The sequence below is a fragment of the Acinonyx jubatus genome, chromosome B1, assembly GCF_027475565.1.
Source record: "Acinonyx jubatus isolate Ajub_Pintada_27869175 chromosome B1, VMU_Ajub_asm_v1.0, whole genome shotgun sequence".
In the NCBI taxonomy this organism is placed as follows: Eukaryota; Metazoa; Chordata; class Mammalia; order Carnivora; family Felidae; genus Acinonyx; species Acinonyx jubatus.
Genome location: NC_069382.1, coordinates 20,818,621 through 20,830,505, shown reverse-complemented (window position 1 = coordinate 20,830,505; position 11,885 = coordinate 20,818,621). Strand labels below are relative to the sequence as shown.

The window sequence follows — 11,885 nt, the reverse complement described above, 5'->3', positions numbered from 1 at the left end:
AAACTCTACAGAATTTGCACCCCAAAGCTTGACCAAACCCCCGTGTTTTTAGATTTCTTTTATCATTGCAGGAAATGAAAGGAAGTTGGACAATTGACAGTTAATATTTCAAGCAAAGAAGAATGAAAAATGTAAGTTAATATATGATTGTGAATAGAACATTTAAAAAGGAAAGAAAATCAAAATAAGCAGAAAGGATAACTCATGGGTGACATTTTCCATAGGCATCCTGAGATATAACAAGTTATTTTCAAACTACTGATTTGATAATAAATCAAATTACTCTTATCCTTCCATACATAAATTAAATATGCTCACACAACACTTCCCTTTAAGAGTATCAAGTGAAATCTATTCAGATACTTAATAGATCATTTCTTCAGATAGTACTAATACGGCAGGTGCAAATTGTTTTTCTGACCTAGGAAGAGCTGCCGATATATGAATACAATGAGAATAAAAGATGCGGCGACTTCTTACTTTTCTAAAAGTTTATAAAGCCATTGCTTCAGTCATACTTCCTATCTGAAAATCACTACAAGTAGCTATCACAATAATAAAAAAAGTTAACCTGTATTCTTATCATATCTCTAAAAAAATTTTTATCGGGTAATGATACGTATTGTGGACCATGTTTTACCAGCGTATGGTCTCTTTAAATTTATAAAACTTCTTCCACAGTTATAAATTTAGACACCAGCATCATTTTACAAAAGACTTGAACTACTTCATCATGCTTGCTTGGGGACAGGCACTCTAAATATACGTATCAAACTGTGAACCAAACTAGGTGTTGGTTTTTTTACTTGTATTTATCGATAAAAGTAAAAAGAAGTATTTTATTTTGAAAATTACTAACGTATTACTGCTAAGCCATTTATTGTTATTTTTCACATTTATAAAACCAAGTGGTTTTGAGCTGAAATATTTCCCTCTCACCCAGTACACACTCAAGTGCACACACAACTCCCCTCATGGCGCATACACATTCCCGTGTAGCGTTATTCAAGTTATATCTTCAACTCCCTATCCTCACCCCGCACATAACCATTAATTTATTGAAGTAATGACAGGTGGAGCTAATAGGCATAACTCCAAACAGCATCAAGGGCAGTCACCCTTGCCCTTCAAAGTACGATCTGTGGTCTAGCAGTATCACGTATCACCTGAGACACTGTTAGAAATGCCAAGCCACAAAGTTCTTTCTCACCACAGGGAGTTCAGGCTCCTTGTTTCCTCTTCCTATCAGGCTCTTAATTCTCCTCTTAGGCTGGCTAGTGCCTCCTTCTTCTTTAAGACCCATCAAAATGCCATCGCCTTAGAGAAGCCTTCTCTGCCTCACTCACCCTATCTAAATTTGCTGTTTTCTGTGTCGGAAACTTGCTTTCCTCATAGAGCACATCACAATGCACAGTTAATGGTATTTATTTGTCAGATGACTTATTTGCCATCTGTTTCTCCTACTGGACATTAAGTTCCATGAAGGGCCCACTTGGGTCTTGACCACCAACTTCCTTTGTGCCTAACAGTGTCCTCTGTATAGTAGGCTTTAATGAATACTTCCTGAATAAATGACTAAACAGGAGATATAACAAAAATAAGTGAGCATAAGTTGCCTATAATATTTGATACTTTTCAACATTAGAAGTTCTCTAAATATCAAAGTTTTTTCCCAGGGAACTTAGAATCTTGTCATTTAACAAGTAGGTTATATTAGTAGATAACTTTAATCTAAAAAGCAATGAGAACAAAACACAAAATAAAAAGTGTTTAATTCCCTTTTGAATGTGTGTTGAATTCAATACAACTTGATAAAGCATTTTTCTAAGGCAAAGGAACCATTGTTACACTTAGAAGGTAATTGACTGCAAAAAATATATATAGTCTATGCTCTATGTTATTCTTAAAAAGAAATTCAAGATTTTATTCTATGTTTACTATGTTGCAAAAATGATGTCTTCTTTACAGCTCTGGACATCATGACAATGGCACGGTAAAGGAATTTTTGTTGTTGTTTTTTCCTTTGCATTATCTTCATATACCAGTAAAAAATAAACTCTTCAATAAATAAATATATATAATAAATATTTGCAAAGTGAAATGTATAAATAGGTCCATCCTTAAAAAAAAATGTTCCGTCTTGGCATGCATGTTCCGTAGTCCACGTTTCATCCGGGTTTTTTACATGTAACTCCATAACCTGCAAAATCTTACAAGGTCCTCAGAATTTATGTAGCAATAATTTTGGCCAACTGCGTTGATTTATTTCTTCAACATGAAGTGTCTATTTTATAATGTAACTTTTAAAGTAAACATAATCCAGAGAGGTGAGGTACCAGCAGCAAACTAGGTGGGGTTCCCATTATCCACAGTTTAACAGATTTTCAGCTTGAATTTTCCAGTAAGGACTGACCCAGTGTACCTAAGGGAACTTAATCCACGTATAAAGAGAGGTCTTGATCTGCTTCAAGTCAACATGTGGGGGTTATTTTTTGTCCGTTCTCAATATCGTTTCCAAAGTCAGTCTCTCGCCAGAAAACATTCTGAGGGTCTTCCTGGGTTATTTCACGGTGAGAACTGTAACAAGAAAGAATGGTCGTAGTTTGGTTCTTCTGTAAAGACACTATCACGCTTCAACTGTACATCAGTATGTCCTTGTACAATTCAGGCACTCTTTCCGGATCCACTGGTCTGGGCAGGAAGTGTGTAAATTTCTGATGTCTTTTGGACCTGGCACCGTCTCTCGCGGTTCCGTCTTTGTTAAGCGCTACAAAGTAACTGCGGCCAGTGTCTCCGTGTTTATATATGTTGGATGAGTAGGTATTATACCAGTTCTCTTCAAATTGCTCCCTAAAGATGCATTCAGAAGTCAATTTCTCCTATAAGAGAGAAAGTAACTACCATTAAAAAAAACACCTTTGAGAGAATTTCCTTAGCAAAGTCCCATCCCTCTATTTTCACTGCTTTGCCTCTAACAACATCCTTGTCGAAGAAGAAAAACGGAGGAGCTGGTTTTGCTTTATTCTGTTTTAGTTCTTATGTTGTCTGGAATTCTTTCTCCCAGTCTGCTAAGCCTCCCAGAAGCCTAGTTCAAAGAACTTCCAGTTAAATATCAATTCTCAATTTTATTTCCAGACACTCAATAAATATCCAGAACTTTCCCATGCTCCATTATATCTCCCTCCTACCACCATCCCCACCAAACAGGCCTGTAGCTTATCTTGCTCTGTTGTTAGATGCCAAAGTTCTACATAGCAAGTTTCCACTATCATTCTGAAATCTTTCAAGATCTTGTTAACATCCAAAGTCCTAATTCAAAAGCATCATTCCAAATCATGGATCTTCCCTTTATGTATTTACTAATTGTTTGACCATACATTCTCCATCATTAACTTTGATCTAGATGTTACTATTAGGTAAATGTAGTAAATGTCCAGTGATTTCTTAAGAGCCTTTTCAAAACAGACTATATGTTATCCTAAGGGAGAGACCACAGTCGCTTTTTGAATCGTGGCTCTTGTAATTATCAAGACTGCAGACATGGTCAAGTATGGCTGCCATTTTCTGTTGTTGCTTACATTATCCTAAGACTTCATTCACTCATTTCCTATATGTGAAGGTCAGCAAGATATATATTTAGCTATGGAAGATGATCATTGGTGGAGAAAATTTACATTAAATGAAATATAAAGGTGAAAAGATTTTAACATGGCCAGAAGAAAATGACATTTTTCTCTGTCTCTAGCAGGAATAATCAAAATACAGAGGGAAGTAGAAAGACCCAGGATAATGGGCAGAAAGAACTAGCAAACTGAAAGCAATAATTGTTTGGGGTTTAAAAACTGAAAATGAGTAGATACTACTGTCCCAACACATGGAAATTAATCAGGATGCAGATGTTTAATTTCTACAAGTGTGTATTTTATATATTTCTTCTGACATGCATTGTTGGTAGGTATCTTACTGAACAAAAATGAATAGCCTTAACTTTAAGAATTATAATAATGTTTTTAAAATACGTACTGAGCCATAGAGTTCTCCTTTGTCATTCATTCCAAGGTAAAGACCACTGTCCACACCTCTAATACTGACCAGTCCCACCGCCACACTGATGAATTCCAGGATACCTGAATTTATAAACAAAATAATGACTTGTATTTATTAATGAACATATGACTACTGAAAAGAGTAGATTGGTATTGCTAAATATAGTAATGTAGGTGAAAGTCCTTTATAGGCTGAAAAGTGCTATATAACTGTCTTATTATGATGATCCTCCCATTTTACAGATGGAAAAAAAAGCTAAAAAGGAAAAATTGTCCATCAGGGTATAATGTTAAAGGTATAAAACCTTAAACCAGATTGACCTTCAGAGCTTACTGTAAAATTTACAGTAACAAAATTTTACAGTAACTTACTGGCTAGTCTGAATACACAAGTCATAAATCTTTGATGTTTCAGTTTCCTCATATACAAAATGGATGAAATGCATCTTTCCAGGAGAGTCGTATGGACTAACACATTTAGGCATTTAACAAGTGGAAACTATTATTATCATAAATTAGTACATAATAGAGGTATTCTTAGTCCTTTCTGACTCCATTACTCAATTATAACCATGTTGTATTAATTGTTTTGTTTTGGTTTTGCTAACCATGACTCAAGTCAATCTTTTTCTAATGGCAGCAACCAGTATACCTTATATGGGTATGTTAGTGTTTTATAGTTTATAAAGGACTTCTACTTATATTTTCTCCCTGGTCTTCAAAAAAAAAAAAATCACTAAGCTAGGTATGTAAGATAATATTATCCCCATTTTTACATATAAAGAAACTGAGGCACAAAAAAGGTTTATTGACTTGCCCTAGAATATGACATTTGAAATTAGTAGAAGTAAACACATGAACTCACATCGTTCTGAGCCCTAATCCAATGTTTCTACTCCAGGATGATACAGTGATTTCAAAACTTTATAGATTACGTACTGTGCTGTCTCCTGTTACATGGTTCTTAAAAATAAAATTGATAGTTCAAAGAAGTAAAGGGACTTTATAATTCATTAAACGTGATAGTCAAATACCAAGATTTTAGCATGCAAGTAGATTTTTTGCTATTTTTGCTAACTTTCTAAAATTATTTTTCTTTATCAATAGATAAACTAGGATCAAAAACTCTCCACTTAATACACTGATATGCCATAGTAAAAAAAATTAATGCTCCCCTGTGCATTGCTCCTTTTCTCTGTATACACTTACCCTTGGACTAATTCCTTTGTCTTGTTCTTTTGACTCTTTGCTGAAAGGATATACAGACATACTTTCTGTGCTTGGAACTGCCTTCCGAGATAGCTTTCTACCCCCGCTCCTTTACCCCCTCTTCAGCTCTACAAACAGCATAAATGTGCACTAGTTAGCCCGATTCTTGCTCTTATGTCATATCTTGATTTATTGAACAAGTTCCTGTTTGGACACTTGATGTTCCCAAGGCCAAGGGAAAGTACAAAATCTGGCTATTTGGTTATACAGAGGGTTCCATGCTGTTCACAGCCTAATTCATTCTTTGGCAGAAACATAGATTCTTAAGCTCTAAACACAGATTCCTAAGAGCTCAAATGAGCTCTCTCAAACTAGTAGTAGATCACAGAGAACACTAGAGCTATCAAGGATCTTACAGCAACAATACACTACTAAATACACTACTAAGTGACTGAGCCACCCAGGCGCCCCATTGAGTGATTTCTATTAGAAAAAAAATACAAACCCAAAACATGATCAGTAGAAGAAGATATATTAACAGCATTTCATCCAGGATAAACTTACAAATGTATAATTACTTGAAATTGTATTGAATTTTAAATTCAAGTGGAAAAGCGTACTATGCCTCACATGTAACTTAATTCTCTTTAAGTATCACATTTACATTAAGATGCTCTTGTCTTTCAGAGAACAGGAACTGATTAAACGATTAGGATGTATAATAGAACCAGTTTTCAAGTACAATAAAATATAAGTTTCATTTCCATATAAACCAATTATATAACAGGTCTTATAAAGTATCCATTTTTGTCTTGCAAAACCAAATGCTAAACCACCTCGACTCCATTTCTCATTTTAAGATAATGCTATCTTGTCCAAAACAATGTAGTTGTAGAAAGACAAGAAATCACATAACTCTTTAGAACAATGGCATTCAGTGGTTTCAACTTGATTAAACAACATCTAAAACTTCATCCATAACCAGGCATTAATAATTTTGCAATGGTTCACAGAGATTTATGGGAACAAGGTTATGTGGTTGTTGTGCTCCTCTTATAGATTTTAGCCACACTTTTAAATTCTGATCCTTTTTCTCCTTGAGGAAATAGTATACCACACAGTAATTTGTAATCACTTGATTCTTAAATGAGATGTGACAAGTCTTTCTTATTTATAATATGAGGTGGCAACTAAGCTAATTCCTTAACAAAGAGTAGACATGAAAAACCTTCCTTAAGAGGTAATCACAGATTTTAGATAGATTTTCTAATGCCCAGTGTCCCATAAAAAGACTTGGAGGTACTTTGTCTTTCTGGTATCATTTTCAAAGCCAGCCTTTTTAAAAATCATAATAAACAGGTGAGTCAACCCACAATGCAACCACATCAGACAGATCTATGGAGAATAGGGGAGAATAAAGGAAAAGCCTTTAAAGGAATATGTTTGATCTCAGGTTAAACTTTTTTTTTAAGCAATGATTTCATGTTTACATATTAGGTAAAATCTTCCTACTGTACTACTGTGCAGAAAAACTGTATTATAAATATAGAGAGAACTCAGATAGGAAATTATATTAACCTCACTGAGACCTTTTTGCTTAGCTTCTGTTGATGTGGTTTTGAAATTTTAAATACAGGATTCTGAGTTTTTCATTTAATCATTCACGGGCTAATTAGTATAAACTATCAAACATGTTATTTAGCATCACCAATAGCCATTCTCAAGCTGCTTCAAAATTCTCACTTTGATGACACATTAATGAGTTTAAAAGAAAAACAGCAAAATAATTTCATAATTAATCATTGAAGCACTAGTAAAAGAAGGCAAATACAGAGAGAAGCATATGATGTTATACAGGCTAAACATAAACTTTCTTCTCACCTACACTCCCCCTTGCAGTAAATTATGATGTGTTATAGTGATTCAAGGCCACTAGGATGCACTGTAATGAATGGTAGAGGCTGTTCACACCTCCTTTAGGCTATGAAAACTAATCTGTGTTCTTTTCCCTTTGTGTAACAGTAAATATTTTGTTCCGATACGTAGCCTCCCACCATAGAGTGACTTGAACTATTACAAAATCGGTCCAAGTCCTATTTTTGCAATTACTAAATGCTTATGCAAAAATTTAGCAAAAGAAAAATGTTCTAGCAAGATAGGAATTCTGGCATACAGTATTCTTTTCTTAAGGAAGAGATTTAAACACCAGTTTGATGAATGTCATCAAGCCTAGAAATATTTATAATCTCTTCCCATAGAATTGTATATCTTCCTGTAGTCTTATTAAGAGTCACAAAATGAAAAAAGCAAGTGGTGTCTTGGAGGCCACAGTTGAATCTCAAGTGTCTTAGTGGGAGAGAGCCAAAGCATAAAAGACTCTTAAAAACTGAGAACAAACTGAGGGTTGATGGGGGGTGGGAGGGAGGGGAGGGTGGGTGATGGGTATTGAGAGGGCACCTTTTGGGATGAGCACTGGGTGTTGTAATGGAAACCAATTTGACAATAAATTTCAAAAAAAAAAAGAATCTCAAGTGTCTTAAAAGCTGAATTTCCAAGGCTGTACTGTGTATCACAAGGGGATACTGTGTATCACAAGGGGTAGGGGTTAAGTCTAAACCTAACTTCTAGCTCCTCTACTCTTAGTCCTTACCACCCTTGTGTCCCTTTCTAAATCTTTCTAGTAGCCAGAAAATCTTTCTGTAATAAAAGGAGTGCCATAATTCTTGAAGAAAACTGAGCCACCTGATGTCAGCAGAGTTCTTTAGAATCAGAATCTCAGCCTCCTCCATTTAGAAACCACTTTCTAAAAGTGACCCCAAGGTTGGCCAGTAGGTCATGACACTCTTGACTCATAGTCAATGGGAATTTGGAAGAGATCAGTGGAAGCTGCAAACATATGGGTTTTAAAAAGTTAATTTTCTAAGCCTTTAAGTGCTACCAAATGACCACCACATGCTCATTTCTACATCTAGAGTTACAAATGCCCCTGAAACTGAGATTTACACTTCTCCAAAGTTTTAATGAGTAGTGCAAGTCAAAAAAGGGATGAGAGTATAAGAACAAGGGGAAGAGGACAAGAGAGGGCCATTCAGAAAGGAGATTCTCAAAGAGCCCTCAGTGCGCTAAGGAAGAGAAAGGAAGACAGATGTTGGGCCCTTTCACATTGCTGCTGACAAGTAAACCCTATCTGTTAAAACTACAATAAATCTCTCCAGTGATGTCCCAAGTTTGATGACCAAGAATCCTTTGAGAATGCTACCGGGTTAACTCTAATATAATGAAAACCCCCGCAAGGGGGGGAAGATCCTGAGATGTTAGAACCTGGAAGCACCTTAAAAGTCATCACCTAATTTAAGCCCATCATTGTACAGAAAAAAAGAAAATTAAGGCTCAGGCTGTTGAAGGCACTTGCTAGCTCTACAGCTAGTTAGGGGGTAATTAACAATAGAGACCATAGGATTTCCCAATCTGGTGTCATAGGGATCCTTCTCCTGTTTATTTTAACCCTTTCTGTTCCCAGGCACTGCCGGAGGTATTCTGAAACACGTCCCTGTGTGTTCCCACCCATATCCTCTTTCGCTTCCCCATTTCCTCTTCCATACAGTCAATCCGAAAATCTTTGCTTTCGGGTTTCACAATTTCTAGAGGAGCTTGGCTGAGCAACTGGGCATGCTCAGTAGCCGGATAGGCTCCCCCCCCACCCCGCCCCCCGACCTCCCCCTTCTCTCGCCCAAACAGAACTTTCAAGAGCTCAAAGAATTGCAGGCAGGTGAGCCTTACAGCAGGGACGCTCACTGGATGTGAATCTGTCACCTACCTCTTCGGGTGAACATTTACGGTAAATGCTCCCACCCTGCACAGGAGCGACCCTCTGAGCAGTAGCCATGAAGTCACTATCCACCCGGTAACCACGGGGGCATGTTTAAAGAAGCAGACGGCTTCGGATGTTAATTTTTGTTAAGTAAATGGTGCTGGAGGCCATGTGAGAGGAAGCAGGAGAAACCAAAACAGAGATTTAAAAAACAAAACTAAAAACTGCCTGCGAGGTGAGACGTGCGAGGGAGACGTGATTCCGAGTCCTGGCCTCGCCCCAGGCAGCAGAAAAAGGGCAGGGCCGCAAGGTGCGGGCGGAGCACCCACCCCTTCCCCTCCCGCCCCCGGCGTCTGGAGCTGCAGCCCTGCGGGAGAAAAGTCCTCCCTGTCCCCGCGCTGGCCCGCCCTTCATCCCCAGCCCGCACCTCGCACCGGATAGGGTCCGCGGGCTCCCTCCGCACGGGCTGGCTCGGGGGTGCTGGGGAGCCGGTACGTACCGAAGAGGCTGTGGTCCTGCCGGGTGCCCTGCACGCTGCCGTCGGGCAAGATCTGCAGGTGGAAGCCCGTGCGGCAGTAGAGCTGCCGGCGGCGCAGGATGCCGTGCAGGTGCGCCAGCTCCGCGGCCCGGGGCCCGCCGCGGGCGCCCCTCTCCGCCGCGCCGCGGCGCTCGCCCAGCAGAGGCGGCCGCTCCCCTGCTGGAGGCAGCAGGAAGTGCGAGCCCACCTGCTGGCCCAAGCCCTCCAGGCCGCCGAGGAAGCCCCCGACTTCGGCCAGGGGAGCCATGGAGGGGCCCGAGGGAGAGGCGGACGGTCCGGAAGACAAAAGACCCCCCCCCCCCAGAAAAAAAAAATGTAGCGGGGATGGGGGAGTGACTGGAGGAAAAATATAGCAAAACAAGCGCAAAAAGGCCCGGTTACTCCTGTGAGGTCGCTGACTGGACTTTGCACTGAGATAGCAGGGGAGTTTTCACTGTCTTGGAGCGATCTTCTCTCCTTGGGCGGGTGGGAGCCGGCTGCTGGCTTTGCAGAAACATCTATAGCTGCCGCTGCCAATACCGGGCTGGGCCTGGGGCTGGGACCGGGGGCTGAGGCTCCAACTCCGCCAACTGATCAGATCAGAGTCCTGTGTACATACACACCGAGTATATATGCGGGTCCTCTTGACATATGCTAATCAAGTCCTTTCATGCGCGCTGGGGAGGTGCTGTTTGAAATCTTAAACCGGCCTCCTCTCGACACGTTTTTGCTCTTCGGAAGTGACCAAAAGGGGCCCTTGACGGTCCTCTATCCATGCTGTCGCAAAAACCATTCCCACACTGGGCCAAAGCTAGCCAGCAACTTTGGGGAGGCGCAACTAAGGCCCCTCTTTGGGGTTGTCTTTGGAACAACCGTGATGCCGTTCAGCTACTGCTGTGCAGCCGCCTTTGATGTGAACTCCTTTGCAGTGATAGATGGCTGCTAAAAAGGAGCCCAGCTTGGCAGGTATATAGAAGAAGGGGAAGGGGGAGGGAGGTGGAGGAGGCGGGAGGAGGGGGTGGAGGAGGGGATGGGTAGGAGGAGGAAAAAGGGGAGAAGAGGAGGAGAATTGGACTCCTTGGGAGCCTGCAGTGGACAGGTGCAAAGAAAAGTACGAGACAGAGAAGGAAAAAGGGCGTTACCTGAGGCTTAGGCCTGCCCAGACACACATGAAAGGAAAATCAAAGCTTTGACAGTTTAACTCACTAATTTTAAAACACTAATAAAATGTACAAGCATTACTTTTTTCTTTTATCATTTAGATGGGGGATTTTCTTTACATAATCAAGGTTAGGTTAGGAACACAACCCCCCCCCCCCTTCCCAGGTTCGCTTTAATGTTTATCTTTTCTCAGATAGCACATGATCTAACCAAGATTGCCCTATATCTACATGGAAGTTTTAAGTCGTGTGCTAAGGTCATGGGCTTTTCATCAACACAATAAAATAACATAGTATAAACAGGAATGTAGGGATTAAGGGTACACCCAAATACGTTGAAAAAAGATGGTTTACATTCTTATATTTGCCACAAATAGAAAATGAGTAGTGCCATAAACGATGAGTGGCCTCTGGGGCCCTTATCCAATCTAAGAGCATTTCCCTGTTCTGTTTAGTTGCATTTTCTTTAAGGTTAGATTTTGTCGTTGGTGTTGTTGTTGTTCATATTTTAATTATAAAAATGAGTCGATAGTGTTGATTCTCGACGTGTTTTTGAGTCAGGAGAAGTTACTGGTAAAAATGGAAGAGTGCCTGTGTGTATTTGTAAACTAAAAAGTCATTGAAGTGAAGGAGATGAATACTTATCCATGTAAACCGTAAAACTTTGGTTTTGTACCACTAGTGAAATTCAAGATCTTCCCATTAAAATTTTTCAGTGGCAAAAGAGTTGAGAATCATTCGTCAGATTTATGTTCCCCCTAAGCAAAAAGTGTTAGGGAATCACTAAAGATTCATTTTTCAGTCTTATTTCACGGTCTGTTCAGCAAAAGCCTGAACCTGGGAGCACAAATGGATGTGACTGCTTTATTTTATTTGCTCGGCAGGGTTTTTGGCTAATTAGCTGGCAGGTGCTTTAGAGTAGGTAAAGTTACACCTTTTCATCACTGCAGCCCTAAGTACTTACCCTTGTGCAACCAAGTTATAAAAGAATCCTGAAAGCAAGTGATTTACTGTTGATAGATATGAAATAAAACAAAAACACTAGCTAAAAACAATAAACAGAAAAATCACTCTAGAAATGTATATTCTAAGTCTGTTTTAAAGGTTGTACCAGGTAAATGTCGTATTACTTCACTTTTCAA

General features: G+C 39.5%; 1 protein-coding gene across 1 annotated transcript; it reads right to left on the bottom strand.

The window, feature by feature from the left end:
* Positions 1-1,323: 1,323 nt before the first annotated feature.
* FGF20 (fibroblast growth factor 20) lies at positions 1,324-10,514 on the bottom strand. The gene is made up of 3 exons (XM_027077487.2): positions 9,566-10,514; positions 4,024-4,127; positions 1,324-2,879 (listed from the first exon to the last, which is right to left on the bottom strand). The coding sequence occupies exons 1-3, from the start codon at positions 9,849-9,851 to the stop codon at positions 2,634-2,636; spliced, it is 636 nt and encodes a 211-aa protein (XP_026933288.1). The 5' UTR covers positions 9,852-10,514; the 3' UTR covers positions 1,324-2,633.
* Between the last annotated feature and the right edge of the window lie 1,371 nt (positions 10,515-11,885).